This window comes from Peromyscus leucopus, chromosome 13 (assembly GCF_004664715.2).
Source record: "Peromyscus leucopus breed LL Stock chromosome 13, UCI_PerLeu_2.1, whole genome shotgun sequence".
Classification (NCBI taxonomy): Eukaryota; Metazoa; Chordata; class Mammalia; order Rodentia; family Cricetidae; genus Peromyscus; species Peromyscus leucopus.
In genome coordinates this window covers 45711632-45733688 of record NC_051074.1, presented here as the reverse complement: position 1 = coordinate 45733688, position 22057 = coordinate 45711632, and the positions used below count along the sequence as shown (strand labels likewise).

The 22057-nt window shown below is 35.7% G+C and overlaps 1 protein-coding gene across 5 annotated transcripts in view; it reads right to left on the bottom strand.

Annotated features, from left to right (window-relative positions):
• The window catches only part of Kansl1l (KAT8 regulatory NSL complex subunit 1 like), a 94039-nt gene that overhangs the window by 14510 nt on the left and 57472 nt on the right, over nt 1-22057 (bottom strand). For all 5 annotated transcript variants that reach the window (XM_028870057.2, XM_028870059.2, XM_028870060.2 and 2 more), the window contains exons 7-8: nt 5187-5349; nt 2973-3080 (exon numbers count right to left, since the gene is read on the bottom strand). In XM_028870057.2, coding sequence (XP_028725890.1) covers nt 2973-3080; nt 5187-5349 — 271 coding nt within the window. The remainder of the gene's footprint in view (nt 1-2972; nt 3081-5186; nt 5350-22057) is intronic.

Below are 22057 nucleotides of genomic sequence, written 5' to 3'. Positions count from 1 at the left end.
CATTACATGGCAGTATTCTTTGTTTCTATCCTTAGATGAGCCTTTAAGGTACTTTTAAAATTGCATATTCTAGTGTATATTTAACCAATTAACATAATTCTATCATATTTAAGTTGTTACTAATCTTACATTATCACAAGTGCTAAGACATTCCTGAATAAAGACTTTTATATGTAATATTATACTAGATTTTTGAAAATAACTGGATCATTATACAGTTTGCAGTTCAGTAAATATTCTCAGGAGGTCCAGAAGCAGCAATTTAGTCTTAAAGTCTTCTAAGTGAGTCTTCGTGCCTCCTAAGTGGTCTGTCCCAATCGTTGGTGTTATGTGAAATATTCAAGAATGTTGTTTTCATTGTAGTAATAGAAATTATTTAAAATGTATCATCTTATCAATAGGCAAAATATTTAAACATTCACAAAGTGTCTAACACACAAGTCCTCAATAAATGTTATATTTCTTCTTTTCATTATAGTTATTACCAGGGATATCTAGATTTTCTAGTTTTCTTAAGGCATTGTTAACACATATATCTGAAACATATATAAAAATTCATCAGTCTTAAATTTGTTTTAATGTGCTATGTGAGAACAGATTGTAATCAGCCATTATTTAATTATACTGAGTACAAATACAAGGTGGTTACTCAGAGCACAATCTTTGACTCAGACTGCTCTCTAGTCCTACCTCACTGTGATTTGCCTATTCAAGAATAACAATACCTGCCTTTTGTTTAAAGTACCTTCTGATACTGTTGATATAAGACTACATCAAGCATTTGTTCTTGTCATTGGTTTAAAGATTTGTGTGTTTGAGTGTTTTATTTGCATAAATGTATGTGTATCACCTGCATACCTGGTACCTGCGGAAGTCAGAAGAGGGCATAAGATTCCTCTGGAATTAGAGTTGCAGATGGTTCTGAGCAATCACGTGGGTGCTGGGAACTGCACCCAGGTCCTCTGCAAGAGCATGTGCTCCTAACTGCTGAGCCATCACTATAGCCTCTTGTCATTGATACTTATTCACTAAAGCCTCCTTTCTAAACTATAAAAATACATAGTAAGTACCTGTCTCTCTCTGAGCCTTCCTTTTGTTTTCTGGCTTTTGTTCAGTATCATCATACTTTATTATAACTATAAAGCATTTTGATACATGACAGCTCCTTTTGAAATTTTCAAAATTATATTTGCTATCTTTCAACATTTTTTCTGAGATAAACATCAGGATAATTTTGTTCAAAGAGAATATTTCAGCCAGGCTTGGTGGCATACACCAAGAACCCCAGGATTTAAGAAGCTGAGATAAGGGGACCCTGAGTCAACAGCAGAGCTGTCTTAACTGTGTTCCACTTCGTCCGGGGATAACTATTGCAGCCCAGGCTTCCCTAATTCTGGCAATCCTCTTATCAGCCTCCTGAGTGATGGGATTGTAGAAAAACAATTCTTAATAAATGTAACTTTAAGGGTGTAGTGGTGCATGCCTTTAGTTGCAGCACTTGGGAGACAGAGGAAGAGAGATCTCTGAATTCAAGGCTAGCCTGGTCTAATGAGTGCTCCAGGACAGCCAAAACAAACAGAAATCTTGTCTCTAAAAACAACAGCAACACCCTTTCCTGATCCTAATTTAAATTCTCTGTATACAACAATATAAACAGACATCTTAAGTTTCAAAGTATCTTCTGACAATAGCAATTTATTCTCTTCTTAAGGGAGCACCTTTCATGCTTTGTTCCTTTAAAACTGTAATTTATTAAAGTTTTCCAATGTAAATCCTACTTAAGAGACATTGCCATCTGTCTTGAATGAAGACTTTGTTACTTTATATATTCTGTTTAATTACTACTGCACTTTATAAAAGTTGGTGGGTTTTTTAAATCAGTTTTCTCCCTCTGCCTCGAAGTACTCTTAACTGAATCCAGGGCCTTTGAACACTGAGCAACACATAATCTCCCCCCCCAACCCCCGGCCTAAAATGGCTGGGGTTTATAATAAAAACCACTTAACATATATTTATTTTACTCTGGAGTTTTGCAAGTAGATATTTTTGCCTGGAAATAATTTGTTTAACTTCTTTTGATACTAAATTACAGCTTTGCAGACAATCAGAAATGCCGTTTTTTCATTTCATATTGCTTCTAAACATAGACAATGTCTTCATTCCTTTTCAGAGAACTCATAAACAGTTCATTTTTTTTACTTAAAATTATAGAAGCCAACTCCAATTTATTGTTATTTATGTTATTAAATAGGTATAATTTTTTTACTCAGAAAAAGTAACAATGCTATATATTCTAATGGTTACCAGCTTTCTTGATCATTTCATGGTTATACTCTTTGTAAATATAAACAAAATCTATGCTTTCTATGGTTTCTGGTATGTCTTTATATGTGGTTGAGCTACATTTTTCAATACTACCAGTTCCTTTTATGTTTTCTCCTCTTCAGTACTCTTGATGAGCTATGGGATATTTCAAGATCACCAAGTCTACTATAACTCCAACTTACATTGCATTAAATATCCACACTAATAAAACAAATTGGTACCTGTAATTTTACCATATTAATAATACTGTCTTCTACTTATCAATACTTCATAACTTTCAAGAGGTATCAGACGTTGCATCCAAGGATTGTTCCTACGTTCGTTCATTCATTCCTTCATCCATCTAGTCTTTCTCCCTCTCACCCTTTCTTCCCTCTATGTCCCTCACCCATGCTCTTTCACCTTCCATCTTCTCCCTCCCTGTCTCATGTCCTATGACCAAGGGACTCAAACAATAAGCAATCCACACCACGTGTTTCTGTGTGTGTGTGTGTGTGTGTGTGTGTGTGTGTGTGTGACTTATGGAAAAAGTATTAAAAATTAAGAATTTGCATTTATTATTTTGTTAAATTTTATTATGAAGCAAAAATATAAACGTGGGCAATGTAAGAACGTACAAATGCACAGGATTTGTAAATGTGACATACCAGATGGTGGCGCTATGATACAGTCACCTACAAATGGATTTTCAGCAAGCTCTCCTTTCAAGTCAGTCTTCCTAAATAAGGTCTCAAAATGAAGATGAAGGGGAATCTCTGGAAAAACAAAGGAAAACATTAATTTTTAGGGAACACCACTTTCCATAGCCTAATACTAATCTTGTTTCCTTTTAATAATTAGCTCATAAGCTTAGAAAAATAAAAGTTTACACAGTAAGAACTTCGAGAGATAGAAGCATCAGAATACTTTTCCGAGAAGGTTGGTGACCATGTTTAGAAAGTTACTAATTTGGTATATTTAATAAACAAGAAGCTAGCATATGAATAACTCTTAAGATCTTTCTTTAGTATGTAAAAAGAAGAGTCATTATAAATGTAACTTAGATGAATAGACACAAATGCACCTAAAAGATCTTTATAAAAGCATTTAAAAATAATGAAAATGATATGTTTATATGGTGGTTACACAGGGAAACACTGCTAAGAGCAGAACACATGAGAACACCAAATTTCACATTCTTTGACATGAGTATAAAGACTAAAATTCATTGAGAAGCTGTCTTCCTTCAGATAGGTTAATGCAAATGAAAATATTGACATATTTTATGCTCAAAAATGAGCCAAGTTACAAGCAAGATGTTCTTTATATTTAATTACATTAATTTATTGTGTTCAAGGGTGGTAGGTTTGTACAAGTGCCACACGTAGGCATGTGGAAGTCAAAGACAACTCATGGAAATTGGGGTTTTCCTTCTGCCATATGGGTCCTTGGGACTAAACAGGTTCTCAGCCTGCGGTAAGTGCCTTTTACCTGGTTATTGGGCCAACCTACTAGGCCAAAGTTCATACTTATTAAGGATCTTTTTCAGTCATAAATATGAAACCTGGGCCAATGAGATAGCTTAGCAGATAAGGCGCTCTCACCAAGCATGACCACATGGTGGAAGGACAGAACCTACTCCAGAGAATTGATCTCTGACCTATATACACACACACAATGAATACAGGTTTTATAGATGTAAAAACAGTCATTTTTAAAAGCATAGGTAACAGACACCTAAACTTTTCCTGAGAAACATTTTTATAGAGACTTTTTTGACCTATTGAACGTTTTGCCAGCAATAGGCAAAATTAGTCATGAACATGTATATCAGGATAGTCTAAAGAGGTTCTGTGGATCAGGCTAGCCTCAAACAGAAATTTGCTTAATCTGTCTCCTTAGTTCTGAGGAAGTGTGTCATAAGAGGGGTGTGTCACCTTGGCTGGCTCAAAGGATATATTTAATGGCAAGTCCATGTGTAAATAGAAGAAAATATACTTAAAAAACGTCTCAAATGTCAATATGGAATTTGCTGCAAAAACATGAAAAAAATAAAATGGAAACAAATTAAATACTATGCTTTAAAATGCTTTTTTAAACTTCAAAATTTTGTTTTCAAGTTGCCTAAATATAACTTTGTTTCCCTCACACTGCTCTAACAAGAAATCCATCTGTTCTACCATGGTGAGGGCTGGAAACATGACTTAACTAGAGATGGCCCTTGTTCCTATGTACCTCCCTAAAGTACCTTATAGATTTTTAGCAAAGTATTTTATTTGTTTATTCCTTATATTTATATGTGTATGGTATTAAAACTAGAATACAAGTACCATGAGGGATTTATTTATACTTCTAGCACCTATTTAGTATAGAGTAGGTATTGAGATTTCTGTCAAATGCAAGAAGCTTTAGCTTGTAGGTAAAGAAGCTAATCTTATTAGACTAGAAGTCTTAGAGTCTGGAGAAGTATATATTGATCTAGTCTCAGAGTTATGATTTAGAATGAGGCTTTTAACCTTTAAAGCTACATCAAGAGAGAAGCAAATCAGTTAATAAAGAGTAATAGGAATGTCAGTCTGGTGTCAACTCCTGGCTCCATTGTTCATTAACTAAATGACTGTGGGTGAATAACCTCTCCAAGTTTAATGTGCTCATGTGTGAGATGAAAAGGACAACAGAATGTACTCTTAGGGGGTTATGAGAATTAAAAATATCCGGTGTGCTTAGTATACATAAATAATTCCAGGGCCACATGGTGAGGCCCCATCTCAACAATCCCCCCACCTCCAAAAATAAAACTCCAAACATTTTTAAGAGATTGCCTGTATTTAAAGGTTATATTTTATTATAGGAAATATTCCAAGTTTCATGAGGTAGCTTACCTGATGGCAGTGACAGCACAGGATGAAAAGAGGAATCTAGCTTTGAGACATGCTCTCTTAACAGCTGGGACTTGGAAGTCTGTTCCCAGTTGTCCCAACTTAAAGGTGATCCCATGTAAGGCGTCTGTGTTGCATTTAAAAATGCTTCTTTTGAAGGTAATGTCTACAAGAAAAAATGAAAGGTTTCACCTTTTAAGACTTGATCGCGGACTGTTACACGGTATGTACGTGTGACACCAGAACAAAGTCCTGGCTTAAGTAAGTCACCCGGATGTAGAGCGAGAGAAATGAATGCATTGGCCATGCATCTGGAGAGCTATGGCCAGCCCCTTCTGGGTTTTTCCAAATAAACAGTAGTATCTGACATCCTTTTTGAGCCTCCTTAGGCACCTGCATATATTATTGCACACATTTCTGTCAGATGTTTTCAGTTAATTTTTTACTGTTTCCATTATAAAAGGTTTAATTTTTTAAAAAGATGTTTTATTATATATGAGTGTTTTGCTTGCATTTGTGAGTGTCTGTCTGGTGCCTATGAGGGCCAGAAGAGGATGAGGGATACCCCAAACTGGGTTTGTGTGCTGCCATGTCTCTGCAGGGAATTGAACTCAGATCCTCTTCAAGAACAAGTGCTCTTAACTGCTGAGCCATCTCCCCAGCCCTATTGAAGGTATTTTAAAATGGAATTAACTGTTACGTATTAAGTATATCCCCACAACTCTAACCAACTTTCTTATTCCCCCAGTGTATTTATACTTTTCCTTTGTCTTCAGTAGGAGATAGGGGTCCAAATATACTGTCCATATGTAATACTAGTTTGAATTTTTTAGTTTATTCTGAAATCTTTATTTGAATGAAACAATAAGTTCAGTTTCATTAATAAATAGAAAACTGGACAAAGGAGATATTCTTGTTTTGCAACTGATTATAGCAGAAATGACATTAATTTACAGAATTTCAAGTCGTGTGTGGGGCTAGAGAGATAGCTCAATAGGTAAAGAAAGTCCTTGCCACGCAAGGATGAGAACCTGATTATACCCAGCACCCATGTACTGTTTACAAGGATATATTCTCTGTTTGCCAAAATAACTTTTAATAGCAAATTGTTTTCTGGGCCTATTGAAATCACCATGTTTTTCCATGGTGAATTTCATTAACATATGTATAAAGGTCAAGTCAACCTTGGATTGTTTTGAAGAGTATTCGTAGGGGTTCATCAGATTTACTTTTTCAAAGACTTAGCAATTGGTTTTGTTGGCTTCATATTTGCTTGTTTTATATTTCACGGATCCCTGCCTTACTTTTTTTTAGGATTAATCAAGTACTTTACATTTTCCTCATTAACATGTTCTTTTATTTCTATTTGTTTGTGATATACAAGGATGTACATGCTTATGTCTATGTGCACTTGTGTGGGCAGGTGCATCCACTGTGTGAAGAGGCCAGAGATTAATGTCAAGTTGTCTTCCCCTGTCTCTCTCCACTTTACTTGTTCATTTTTGAGACAGTGTCTCATGTAACCTGATGCGGGCCAGGAAGATCCAGCTCCTCTTCTCTCCTCCAGGCATGTGCCAGCACTCCTGGCTGTCTATGCAGATGCCAGGGATCTGAACTTGAGTCTTTATGCTGGTACAGCAAGCACCTAGCTGACTGAGCCCCTCATTCGCTTTCTTGTGGTTTCCTATGGAGTCTTAGATTCGTACTGACTTTCAATACATTCTTTTACTTTTCTCATAAAACTCTAGGACATCAAAATACTTTAATCCCATTTACTCTTTTTCTTGCCATGTAACATTTTAGACAATTTTGTCTAACAAACTGTTTTTATATGAAACATTCATACATTATAATTTTAATGATATTTTTAATAAAATTCTGTTTACTTTTTCTTTCAATACTTAAGGAAATTTTCATTCTTCTGGCATCCATTGTTTTGCTGAGTAGTTAGCCTATCTCTAGAGTCTAGACCATCAGTGCTCTCATTTCAAGATTATTTATCAGGATGCTGTTAATATATTCTCTGTCTCATTTGTTTTGTTTTGTTTTTAAAGCACGTTCTTCATAATGTGTGACCTTAGTCTCCTTGAGCATCTATAATTAAGTAATGTAGACTTTTTGGCTTGTAAATAACAGATTCTAGAGGCAAGAAAGTCTTAAGTGACAGATTCTATGTCTGTTGATGGCCTACATTCTTCATGGTTGTATTTTACCTAAATTGTCACATCGCTCTCTGGAATTGACTTATAAGGTCACTAGTTTCATTCTTGAGGATTCTACCCATGAACTAACTACTTTCCAAAAGTCCTGGCTCTAAAGAATCAATGGAAGGTAAAATTTGTAAGTTTGGGGAAACACATTCTATAGAATTCCACAATGGCTCTCTAGGAAATGTCTTGATGGATCACTTACAAAATACATTAATTCCTTCTTCCAAAGTTTTGACTCATCAAACAACAACACAAAAATCCAGCATCCCATTATTTAGATGTATATACTTTTTTTTTTTTTTTTTTTTTTTTTTTTGGTTTTTGAGACAGGGTTTCTCTGCGTAGCTTTGCGCCTTTCCTGGAACTCACTTGGTAGCCCAGGCTGGCCTCGAACTCACAGAGATCCGCCTGGCTCTGCCTCCCGAGTGCTGGGATTAAAGGCGTGCGCCACCACCGCCCGGCTAGATGTATATACTTAATATACATCAAGTACAAGTAAGATTAAAGATTCAATTCACCCTACAGCAAATTCCCCTCCATCTGTGAACTCACATTATATACTTCAAAAATAAACAGTAAGAGGGAACAAGACGGATATTCTCATCCACCCACCCAAAAGAAGGAAATACTTGTGCAGAAACAGTCAGCTTCAAAATATGAGAGACAACACCCTAAAGGAATTAAAAGATAAACAGACAATAGACATTTTTATACTTATCTTTGGGAGATTTGAAAAGAAGGGAAGTATCTGTGAGGCTATCAATGACTTGGTCAGTACTATTAATTAAGTGAACATAATTAGCGCTAATTAAAAGTTCATCTAAAATCAACAAATTTCAACTCCTTTCAAGTGTGGACGGGACATGTATTGTGTTGGACCAGAAAACAAATTCTGTACATTTAAAAGGTCTGAGTGGAGGGCTAGAGGTGTGGGTTTAAGGTTAGGAGCACTTGCTGCTCTTTCAGAAAACCTGGCTTTGTTTATTTCCTAACACTGACTTCTGGTGGTTTACAACCATATATAACTGCAGGTTTGGGCATCAGAAACCCTCTTCTGACTTCTGCGTCACTGAATGCATGTGGTGCACACACACATGCAGGCCAAACACTCATACAGAAGGTGTTTTTAATCACAAGACAAATCTGAGATAATAATACTGTGATGTTTGGAAATTACTTGTAAATCTAGGATCAAAGAAAACAATCATGAGACATCAGAAAATACAAAAGATGCTAATAAAAGGAAAGGAATTAAGCCTCAAGTGTGCAATCTGAGCCGTGCTAATGTGGCACTCCCATTAGACTGGCCAACATTAAAGCACTGACCATCTTTGTGCTAATGTGACACTCCTATTAGACTGGCCAACATACTGACCATTTTAGTTAGGCACCCATAGGATCAGTAGGACTCTCAAGTAGTTATATTTCTGATGGCAATATAAAATACTGTCCAAAAAATGATGACACAAAAAAATGCACACTAATATGTTTGCAGCTTTTATTAATATAGTGCCAAGTCAGCAGCAACCCAAATGACCAACAGCAGATAAATTATGATAGTCACACAATATAAAGTACTTTATATGATCTCATTCCTCATTAGTCCCTGTTTCCTTTCATGCCCCTTAAAAGCATTTCATTGTAGTTGATCCAAATTTTTTTTTTATTCTTTATTACAGAAGACACTACTAAGATAGAAATACTTGAATGTGTGTATGTGCAATTGTCCTCTTCTCATTCTAGTTCTGTTTGTCTGTACTGGAGCCACTGCCAAGTCCATATTACTGTAAGTCCCAGCACCCATTCATTCTCTTCCCTGTCTAAAACGTACACTAAGCTAGTCCTAAGTCTTTGTCGTTATACATATCAATAAGCTATTGAATTTCAAAAATGACTTGCTAAGTTTTACTGAGCTTATCTTCAATTCAGAAGATAAAATGCCTGCTATTTAGGAAGATATTTTACATACTACATAAAAACTTTCATGTTTCTATGAAAGAGTTATATGATCTTAGAAAATTTATAAACTCCTTTTGAGGCTATACCTTGCTTTTTAAAAATAGTTATTTAAAAGGTTCCTATATGGTAAATGATTCTAGTTCTAATAATTTGTTGATATGATTATACTTCCTATAGAACTCACATCATGATCATCATCATTTCGGGTCACTCCTAAACTCAGAGTAATTGTTCCTTCAGAACCACCACTGTCATCTGGCACCTAAAGCAATTAGTTTCAATGGCGGTTGCCCATCTCATCCATTGTAGGCCAGATGTTGTTTTGAAAACTTTGCTTTCTCTTTAGAAGCTTTATGATTATTTATATTCATATTTATATAATTTATAATCTCATGAGAATCTGTTTAGGTATGGGTTATTCAATTATTTTAGTTGATGGACTTGTTCAGACTAAATGTGTGCTTTTTTTCTCAGGTATCAGAAATGTTTGTGTTCTAGGAAATTCTCTTAGCCTTATATTCCAGTCCTTACAAAGGCAGACTAATTCCAACCACTCTATTTTTAATTTCTAAAGACCCAATTTTGTTTTATGGTTGTTACAACAATCTGTTCTGGAAGTTATCCTATCTCTACCAAGCTCAGCTTTAGCTCTTGGCCTCTTTCTTTCCTTTCTCCAGAATCTTCTATCTCCTCATTTCTCATTTTCATTCTATTTTTTTCCAAGACACAATATTCATTAACATTTACATTTCATCTTTTTCAAAATTGAATGTAAGCTCCATGAAGGTGTGGCACACAGTAGGTAATGTTTCTTACAAAAAGACAGGAGAAGGAAGAAATGAAGGACATATCAAGTACATTATAAAAGCTAAATATTCCAGTGATAGACATGAAAGCCTGTTTTCCCAATAGACGTCCTTCCTGAATGACGTTTTATATGTACTTAAGGAAGTTGTTAACTATACCAGCTTTAACCTACTGGAAGTTTGCACTTTGTAAGGCTCATTCGTATTAATCAGACTGGTGCTCTTCTATTATGAAAGGGAGAATGGAAATGTGTTAGTCCTGCAGATTTCTCCAAAACAAGAAATACTGGGCAAATAATAATAGTAAAAATAAATCAACAAAGAAGTATGAGAAAAAAATGTAGCATTTTATTTGGCAAATATGATAGAGAATGCCATTCTTCACTGGCTTGAAAGAACTAATACATAACACAAAGAAAGTATAGGGAAAACAAGCCAAGGACCACACAAGGTTGCAAATACCATAGACTGTGTTCGGAAGAAGATATAACATTTTTTCATTCACAACACAGTAGAGTTTATTCAGTTGTAAGTCAGATGCATGAAGAAGAGAATCAGATTTGGTTCATGTTCTACCATATCCTAATTCTTGATGTTAGTATACTATTATCAGCACATGTCTGGAACATTTTACAAAATGAATTCATTGGTATCATAATTGAGAGTAACTTTTTTTCATCTCTTCCCTTCTAAAACTTTCCTATATCATATCAAATCAGTTAAGACCAGTCATTCATTGTACAAAATGTCTCTTTGTATCAAGTCTTTTTCCTTCCAATTCAGTCTTTATTACATTACATCTAATATATTCTAATAGTTACTTGTTTTGCAGGTCTCCTCCTTATGGCAAACTGGCCTTTTCAAAGGCACCATAGTAATTGTTCAAAAATAGTACTTCTGACATTTAACTTCCCCCCAAACAAAGCTCATTACTGATTCCCCAACTGATTACTCTAATTCATTGAATCCTATCATCCTCATTTATACTTGATGAAGACTTACATGGCAGACATTGAGCTGTGTGTGTGTGTGTATGTGTGTGTGTAACTTAATGTTACTTAGTCTTAACATGACCCTATAAGGTAGCCATACTATTTTGCTCTTTGATTTCTCAAATGGGGTTACCTGTGTGTTCCAAAGCAGACCTCATTTGGAAAGTTGCTTAATGGAAATGGACTGAAATGGGCTCAAATTCCTCCCATTCTTACCACTGTACCTTTTTGCTACAACTCTTTATAAAAAGATTTCTATTTCTATGAGGTTAGAGAGATGGCTTAGTACTTTCTGCTCTTCCAGAAGATGTGATTTTGGTTCCAGCACCCATGTGAGATGACTTAGAAGCATGTGTAACTGCAGGTCTTAAGTATCTTACAGGCATCTGCACTCACGTACTCCCACCTACCTAGTTAAATAAAAATAAGTCTAAAAATCTTCTTGGAAAGGTTTGTTTCTCCAGCTTCTTAAATCTGGGATGCTTTGTCCTACAGAATACAGTGGAAGTGGTATTTGTGGTTTGTATCTTCTTCCTTGTCATCTTCGGGAGATTGTTCTTAGGTGACATGAAAGGAAGTCATTTTAACTTGTGGAACAGAAGTCACAAGGTGAATGGAACTGAAGCAGCCAACTGAGTGAGGCTAGCTTCCCACAGTGTGGCACAACAGTACCACAGTAAGAAATAGAGCAGGGCTCGAGGTGGAGCTCAGTGCAGAGTGTTTGCTTGGCAGGAGGCAAGCCTTGGGTTCCATCTCCAGTGCTGACAAAACGTGCAACTGGGATTACAGTCCAGTGTGTTTTCCAAAACATACGTGAAATGACCAAAATGTGCACTCTCTCTAGGAAATCACTCAGAGTTCTTAGGAAAGTGTAGTACCATCCAGATTGACCCATAATTATATAAGGCGTATTTTCTCACAGAAGTAATGTTATGCATGTAGTAAAGTGAATTTTCCAACTCATAAATTCCTTGGACTATAGAACTGTTGCAACAATCTTTACCAAGATTACTTCTCATTCTCTAAAGAAGATATTCTTTCCAGGGAAAGTAGATGTGACACACAGATGACGAAGAGCTGCTTTCCCAGTAGTGAACTATTACTTAAATGATACTTAAGTCCCCTCCTTTTCTTCATTTAATCAGACACCTCATACCTGGAACTTACCCGTTTCCTCTGTCAATAGAGTCATTATCTGTTACCTACAGATTATTCTCTCTGCCCTCAAAATACAAGAGATTATCTGAGACAACTGACATGAAATTTCACTTGTCTGTAGGTGTGCCTTGTTCCTCCAGCAAGAATTTAAATTTATGTAAAATCAAACTACTTAGAACTTTTTCAATTTTTTTTAACCAAGGAAAGTTACAAAAGGATGGACATACCTATGTTTATTTTAGATGTTATCTTTTTCCTGTTTTTAACAAGCATTTTTATTTTTATTCAATTATAAAGGGTTCTTTAAGCACATGAACAAAGTTTATAAACCTATTCATTTCACATTTTAAAAAGAAATGATAACATTAAAATGAATACCTTAGAAACATTACTTTTGCTAATTGTCATAAAGACTTATGGAATTTTGAACTTCACATCCATTTTTAAATGTTAGGCCTGCTAAAACTGTTTTTTTGTTGTTGTTTTGTTTTTTTGTTTGTTTTTTGTCTATGACGTGGCTTGTGGATTACATGCTAAAACTATGAATTCTTAACTGTGTGTCTAACTATAATAATCAAGGAAACTGAGGCTATTAGTTTGAGAGTGGGGGAGGGCTTTTGGAGGAAGGAGAGGAGGAAATGAAAGTAATTAAATTTTAATTTAAAATATGCCAAAAATGCCTTTTAAAATACCACGAGAGGTAGTTTGACAGGAGACAAATGAGGCTCCCACGAATAAAGTTTGACTTATATAAAATCCTGACCAGTTAATATTCCTTATATTACAGTGTAATAATTTATAATTCACGTTGTGAGTATGTAAATATTAATATACAAGGAGTAATCATCACTGTCCTAATCCCTAATATGAATGGGGATTGTCTGACTTTTCCCTACCTCCTAGCCACATCCTCAGCCAGCTGTCTCTGCTTTCATCAATTACACATGAAATAACCTCATATCTACCTGCTCCAATAAATTTCTTGATTTGTTTCAACATTTAAGTTTATTAAATAAAATCTTAAAATAATCCTAACATCTTAATTTAAACAGAATTAGTTATTAGAATATTATGTAAACGATCTGTATGACTAATCAGCCACCACCTATTTATTTTTAATTAGCATGCAGAAGGGTTCTCTTATGGTATTCCCAAATGTACTTCGTTTCCCCTCCCCCACTGCAGTTCTCTTAACTCCTTTATACTCTTCTCAGTATTCTGCCTTACACTTTCACATCAAGTAATTCTAGTACCTTCCCACCCTGCTTTCTTAAAGCCTTCCCCTCCCCACTTTTCATAGACTTCTTTTTAGTGTCCTGGATTCTACCTACATATACTCCCACATACATACACATATATGAAAATTTAAAGCTAGATTCATGTATGAGAGAGAAGATGCAATATTTGGCATTCTGTTGTAAGCTATAGTGAGCATTTCACTTTTCCCAGTATTACAGAGAACTCCCTTTGCCAGGAGTTGGGTAGGGTGGCTCCCTGTTACCCGAGGCTGAAATGCCAACTGTGTAGGACAGAAGGTTGAGTGGCAACTGGCAGGAAAGAATATCAAGAAGGATCTAAAGTATATTATGGTCAGATAATCTTTTTATTTACTAATTATAAGTGGAATATTACCTTAAGGAATGTTATTAACCACACTTACATAGTAAGACTTATAGTATTTTTATGGAGAACATTTTTACATGTCATCCATGCTTGCCAATGAATTTTTCTGGATCTAAAGATAAGTCTATACTGCAGACATTTCAGTTAACAGCTGCTGACCTGATCTCCCAGCTGACAGGAAGAAACAACCCAAAGAAACTTACGGAAGATCCAGCTCAGATGGGATACTCAGGCTGGTGAAAGTACTGTTCAAATAGCAAGAACACTTCCAATTCTATACTGATATTCCTTTGAATGTATGCATTCCTTAATTCTATCATGGGTCTTAGTTTCTCCAAACAGTTTATGGATATTATGTATGAAATAAACATAGAATAAACACAGAGAAGTTAAGATAAAATTATCACATGTCAGGTACTATCTTAATGATGTCTGAGTAAATACCTCTTGTCTGTATGTACATTCATGCAGGAACCCACAGAAGCCAAGAGAGGGCATTGGATCCCTGGATCTGGAGTTAGATTCTTACTGCTAAAGGCAGTTGTGATGTACCGTGTGGGTGCTAGAAACTAAACACTGGTTCTCTGCAACAGCAGTAAGTGTTAGCAATTGTTGATTTTTTTCTCAGAGATGAGTATTATAAAAAGAGTAGCTAAAATGCAAATAATCATTCTAATTATACTAATTTGTTTAAGTTGCAGAGTTTTTTTCTTTTTTCCCCTTTTATTGAAAATACATTCTTTTCTCATACAAGATATCCTGGTTATAGTCTTTGTCCCCCCCCATCCTCCCAATTCCACCTCACCACTCCTCCCATCTGGATCCACTCCCTTTCATTCTCTCATTAGAAAAGAACAGGCTTCTAAGAGATAACAAAATAAAATACAATAAGATAAAGCAAAAACCATCACATCAAGTTGGACAAGGCAAACCAACAGAAGGAAAAGAGCCCAAGAGAAGGAACAAGAATCAGAGACCTCCTCATTCACACACCCAGGAGTCCCCCGCCCCCCAATACTATCCTGAAAGCTATAATATATGTGCGTAGGACCTGGTGCAATCCTTAGACTTCTATTGCTGTAGGAGAACAGTTACTACAAGTGCTATCAATAAAATATGTACGGTACATAGTACATAATAAATCCAAAGATCTGACCAAGAGGTTACTCCTAAAATTTTTAAAGTGTATTATTAGCATATGTGTGTGGGTGCATGCATGTGTGCACATACATGCATGCACAGACCACCATATACATGTGAAAGTTAGGGGACAACTTTTGGGCGCTGGTTCTCTCTACTGTGGGTTCATGTACACTGCAAATGTTTTTACCCATTGAGTCATGGGTAAAAGCACTGAAACTCCCGACTGTTTCTAGGGTTTTAGGCAGAATGTTCAGAGTACCAAATGGTTTCTTGAAATAGGAATGACATTAGTATGAAGATTAATTCCAGAGAACCAAAGTTAAAACTGTGTCCTTAGTGCCAGGACCTCAAGTATAAGAGCCTTTATTGGGACTTCAGAGAAGTACCACATAGTAGAGCTCACTCATATTCCCAGGACTTTGGAGGCAGATGAAGGACTTTGCAACTTTAAAAAATAAAGAGCCAATTCCATGAGTACAGACTTTAATCAAGAAACCTGCTATGTGTCTACTTGTACTTCAAAACTAGTATGTGCCACACATTTTCCCGGACTGCAGTTTCTTTTCTGCCTAACTCTGTTGGGTATTTGTAGAGCAAACTAATAATTTTATTCACAAAATTATACTTTTTACTACCGAAGATCTATGCTTGAAAACAGCACACAAGGATCCATACTTGAGAAGCCATACCTAAAGTCTCAATGCAGGTACCTGGACATGTTACTTGATGGCATCTGAGACCTTATACTTGAGTCTAACACCATAAATGGCATGATACTAGTAGATTTGAAAGAAAGGTAAAGTGGTTTAGAAATGTGAATCATTGGGACCCAAAGAATGGACTGTGGTGGTTTCAAATGATGACCCCTATGAATCATGTCTTTTAGTATTATTCTTGGCCTTTTATAAGCCCTCCAAAATTAAATCCCACATTCATTCTTATTAGTCAATAAATTCAATATTTGCATTTTGGAAAGCCTGGATCACAATGAGAAGTTTGACTATTCTAAGGAAAACATCCTAAGTAAAATCTGTCAGCAGAGAATCAACCCTCAGCAGAGAAGCTTCTTGCCGTAGATGGAATTAATTCAAGACCCACAACTGGACAATGTGCAGAGAATGAGACTTTGGGGCACTCAGTTCCAAATAGGATCTCTTCATCAAAGCCCTCCCCTCGAGGATCAGGGAACTGTGCAGAAGAGGAGGTAGAAAGGTTGTAAGGACCAGAAGTGATGGATGACTGGAAGGAAGTAGTCTTCCAGACACAGCAGGACTAACACATACATGAATTCACAGACCATGGCAGCATGCACGAGATCTGCATGCATTCATGCCAGAAGGAGTTCTAGCACTGAGGGGAAGTGCACACATGGTCCCAACTCTAGTCAAGAAGCACTTTCTGAATTCAGAAGAATCGAGACTTTTTTCTATTATGCACCTTACAGTTTTTTCATTCTTTACCTATTAGCCAACTGCAAAGCAAGTTTGATATAGCAGCTTATACTCTTGGGGCTGCCCTAACAAGGTGCTATAGATGAAGGGGTTGAAAATCTCCACATTCATTTCTTGTAATTATGGCATCCCAGCTTTAATAGGGCAACCTTACAAGGTCCTAGGAGGCAATGCTCTTTTGCTTTTTCCACCTCCCAGAACTTGTATCATCTTTGATTTATGGTAACATAACTCCATTCTGTTTTTATTTCCACCATACCTTCATCTCGTTGTCTTTGTTTCCCAAATTCTACTTTTTCTCATAAGAACATGCATCACTGGATTTAGGGCTCATCCTAAGTCCAAAATGATCTTGGTATTAAGTTCTTTAAATATGCAAAGACCCTATCACTATCACAATTTAGCCTACAGTCACAGTCTTAGGAACCAGGTTTCAGAACATGAACATCTTTGGGGATAAAAATGTCAATATCATCACAGTTGTTTAAATGTTTTACTCCCCCTCTCTGCTTCCATGGGTATAACAAAAAGTCACCTATACTTCTTTTATTCTTACACAGTTAAGCTGTTTTTCCCCCTCCAGACATTTCCCAGATTTGACTTTGGATTCTACAGTTTGAATGTGTTTTAGATAATAGGTAGATATATGGATAAATAGATGGGCAGGTAGGTATTCAGTCTGAAATTCTTTTTACATGTTTGATTTGTTGTTTGCCATTAATTTTGGAAATTTCTCATTTCAAATCTTTTTTTGCCCCATTCTTTTTCTTTCCTTTTGATATTCCAATGCCTCCAAATTCTTACATGTTCTATTTCATTTTTTAAAATTCCCTTTTCTGTTTGAATTTAAGTTTCTGAAGTTTCAATAGTTGTGCTATGTGTGGTGATCTTTCCTCAACCATGTCCAGACCACAGATGAGCTTGCCAATGGCAAGCTTAAGTTATAGTGTTTTTAATTTGTAGCATAAATTTCTGGTTCCTCTTGATTTCCCATCTGTTTACATTGCAAATCTACTATGTTTTCTACTTTATGTATTAAAGGCCCTAATATAACATTGTAAATTAAGATTTTCCATATGACAATCCAACTCTTTGTCTTGAGGTTAGGTCTAATAGTATCTTCAGTATGTGTTCTTTCCTAATATGCCTTGCAGAGTTTTGCTGAATGCTGAGCATGATACACAATGTAATAGGAGGTAAGTACACCTTTTATTATTGTTATATAAACTAAAAGTAATTGCTATTGCTATATAGGTGCCAGATACTTCAGACTATCATTTTATTAGTATATATTCATGGTAAAAGTATGTTTCTTTATAACATTTATATATATATATATATATATATATATATATATATATATATGATGTTCTTTGATTTTATCTATTTCAATATTTTACCCTCTCCTATTCCCATTTCTTTCTCCTACTGATCCCTTTCTCTTCAAAAACAGTCATACTTTTTGTTTTCATATTTTTTATTTAGATTCAATATATGAGAGAAAACATGACACTTATCTTCTGAGCCTGTTTTATTAACACAGTAATATCTAGTTCCATCCATTTTCCTGCAAAAGAATAATTTGCTTCATTATGACTAAATCACTCTGTGTGCATATGTGTCCTCTTTGTCCATTAACATTTGCAAAGATGGGTTGATTAAATGACTGGGCTATTGTGAAAAGTGGTAGGATAAACAGAAATGCAGTTGGTTATCTTACCAGTATGCTAACATACATGCCTTTAGGTATATGCCTAGGAGTGGGAGAGGAGAACATGATATTATTCAATTTTTTTCTTTTTTAATTTATCTCCATACTGATTTTTGTAGTGGTGGCATTATTTTATATTCTACTAATGATGCATATAAGCTGCTTATTCATCTATCTTTGCAAGAATTTCTATTCCTGGATATCCTGATGATTGTCATTCTGACTAAGGTGAAATGGGATCTCAGTTTAGTATTGATTTGCATTTTCCTGATGGCTAAGCATGCTGGACATTTTCCTATAGATTCATTGGCCATTTGTATTTCTTTTAAGAACTGACTGTTCAATGCATTTGTCCATTTATTTATTGGATGGTAGAAGGCTTGATCAGTTTTTTATATATACTCTGAATTTATTGTTCTTGAGGTAGGTTCTAATTATGTAGCCCTTTCTGACCTGGAACTCTCAATGTAGACCAGATTGTCCATGAACTCATAGAGCTCCAACTGCCTCTACTTCCTGAATCTTGGGATTAAGGTGTATACTTCTACACCCAGCCTGTATTCTGGATATTAATCTTTCTTCTGTTGGATGAGTAGTGGACACAAATTTTCTCTCATTCTATAGGTTATTGCTTCACTTCATTTTTTAATTTGTAATGCAGAAACTGTGTCGGGGCAGGAAGGGGAAGGTACTATGCATGTGTATAGAAGTCGGAGGTCAACACCAAATGCCTTCATCTATAGCTCATACTTTGGAGACCAGGTGTGTCACTAAATCTTGAGCTTCCATTTATCTAGACCAACTAGCCAGCAGAACCCCTGGTGTATATGTGTATATGTGTGTGTGTGTGTGTGTGTGTGTGTGTGTGTGTGTGTGTGTGTGTGTGTATACCATTGCTGAACCCATACAGGCTTGTCTGCTAACCATTTTAAATGTAGAGCTGTTGGTGTCTTTGGAAGATCATCAGTTGTTGTGCCCTGTTCTTGTATAATATGGATGGCTGGTGACCACTCATTAGAATAATATCTTCTAATATTTCTCTCAGAAACATGTGTTAGTTTATGATTTGTTTCTGAGGTTGGATGGATGTTAATCTGAATATTCCATTGTTGCAGCAAGTCTCAACCCCACAGGTTCATAGCTCTGTTAGCCACATATGGTTTTAATTTTCCTATCTGTCCTTCTGGGCCTATATATTCGAGCCATCTTGCACTCTGTTTCACTTGAGATAATGTCCCCCTTCCCATAGCTACATACACACACCACTGCTCCCAGATTTTACAGGGGTGCTAGGTAGTAACTCAGGTTCTTATGCTTGCAGAGCAAACCCTTCATACACTAAGCCATCTCGCCAGCGCCTAGGAACATTTTAATTTCATACATTTGTCGATTCTTTTTTCCTGTGTTTTTGACTTGTACACAGAAAGCCCTTGTACCTGTGTTTTAAGAATTTTCGCTAAAACAGTTTCAAAGTTTTGGGTTTTATGTTAAAATCTCTTATCTAATTTGTATACATTTTGACAGGGGCAGAGTAAAAGAACTAGTTTCACTCTGCCACAGGAGAACCAATTTTTACACTACCGTCTGGTAAAGATGTACTTTGTACAAATTTGTTTATGAACCCTCTTGGAAATCAGCTGGCTGTAGCTATGTGGGTTTGTTCTCGGTCTTCCTCCTTTCCAGTGCTTTGAGGAGTCTTGTTAGCATGGCTCTGTTCTATAAGTTGAAATCAGGTAATTGATTCCTCCAGCACTGCTATTTCTACTCACAAAGCCTTTGGTTATATGGGATCCATTTAGTTGTGAAATTGCTTTTTCTGTGAAGAATGTCATTGAAATTTTGGTAAGGATTGATTGGATCTATAAAGAACTTAGGGTAGTATACATATTTTAACAATATTAACTCTGCGGATCCATTGACATAAGATGTCTTTCCATCTTCTATCTTTTTTGGTTTCTTTCATCGGTGTTTTACAGTTAATATTTCTATAGTTAGAATCATTCCTTTATTTTGGCATTTGAAGCTAATGTGAAAGGGATTCTTTTCCTTATTTCCTTCTCAGCATAACTGTTACTGTATATTTCAAATTGACTGTATTTTGTATGTTGATTTTGTATTCCACTATGTCTTGGAAATATTTATCATATGAAAAAGTTTTACTGGGGAGTCTTTATCATAGTCTTTTTTCTTTTATTTTTATGTGTCTGGGTTTGCCTGCATGCATGTTTGTATACCATGTGGATAGCTGGTATTGATGGAAGACAGAAGAGGTCACTAAATCCTCTGGAACTGATGTTACAGACAATTGTGAGCTGCCATGTGAGTGCTAGGAATTGAACCTGGTCCTCTGGAATAGCAGCCAGTGCTCTTGGCTGAACCATCTATCCAGCCCCTAGTAAGATCTTTTTAGTATCAAATCATTTGCAAATAAGGCTAATTGAATATTTCTCCTCTTTTAAAGTTGTATCCATATCATTTCTTTCTCATGCTTCATTGATCTAGATAAGAATTTCAATGATACATTAGATAAGAATGGAGAGTGAACACCATTGTCTTGCTTTTGATTTTAGGGAAAATGCTTTTATTTTTTCCTATTTTGTATATTATTGGCTATACATTTGCATGCTTCAGTGTGTGTGTGTATGTGTGTGTGTGTAACATACCATAAACAAGTTAGTTTCATTCCAGAGATTCAGGAATGGTTCAAAATAAGCAAATTAATAAATATAACACATACATATACAATAGGAACATAAATCTCATGATTATCTTACTGTCTCAATAGATACAGAAAAAGCCCTTGACCAAGTTCACCATCCTTTTTTTTTTTTTTTAATATAAAAGCCCTGAAGAAATTAGGAATAGAAAGAACATAACCACCCTCTATCTATATTTAGATAGCTAGACAGACAGACAGACAAACAGACATACCAGAAGCCCTAATTCTTAGATGCTATCACCCCATGCTTTCTGGCTTCTCAAGCGTTTGTTGGGAGGACACATCTAATGTTATTCTGATGGAGATGCCTTTGTGAGTACATTGACATTTTCCTCTAGTAGCTTTTTTTCTGAGTTGTCTGACATTTCGTTTTCATTTTGCCAGTCTTCTGTTACTCTTCATGTATTCTCAGTGTACCACAAACTCACCAGTGACTCACCTTCCTAACGGCTAGTGTGTTACATATATGATGGGTGTGTTACACCACACCTAACTTCCTCATGTAGTTAGTATTCTTCCCTTGTTCTGCTGTTCGCCTTTAACTCTGATGGGACATGGAAAGCCTCTATTCTTGTCATATTTATTAGGGATTCTTAGTGCCTCCAGTCCCAGTCTGTCTATATCATTGGTTTGAGAAATTTTCTGTTACTCTGTAATTAAATAATTTTTTCTATGCCTTTCGTTTGAAACTCAGCTCTTCTATTACATGTATGCTTAGGTTTGGTCTCTCCCAAAGTTTTTCAAAGTCATAGGCATCCTGCGTTTTGTGTGTTTTTTTCAAACTCATCTGCAAGTGTACTCTTGACCTTCATTATCATTTATTACTATTACTATTATTTGTTTGCTATTTAATTTGTTTCCTTGCTGAATTTTCAATCCATGTTGCAGACATTTTATTTTTTAGGTCCTGAGTTGGTATCTTCTTTAATGTCATTGATCAGGTTTAAAAGTCGCCTTTTGTATTCTTTGTCTTGTATTTCAACTACTTCAGCATCTTTGGTTTTACCTATTGAGAAGTTACGATCTTTTAGATAAGGAGTCATACTGTCTAAGTCTTTCATATTTCTTGTGGTTTTATACTGTGACTTAGACATCTATTAGG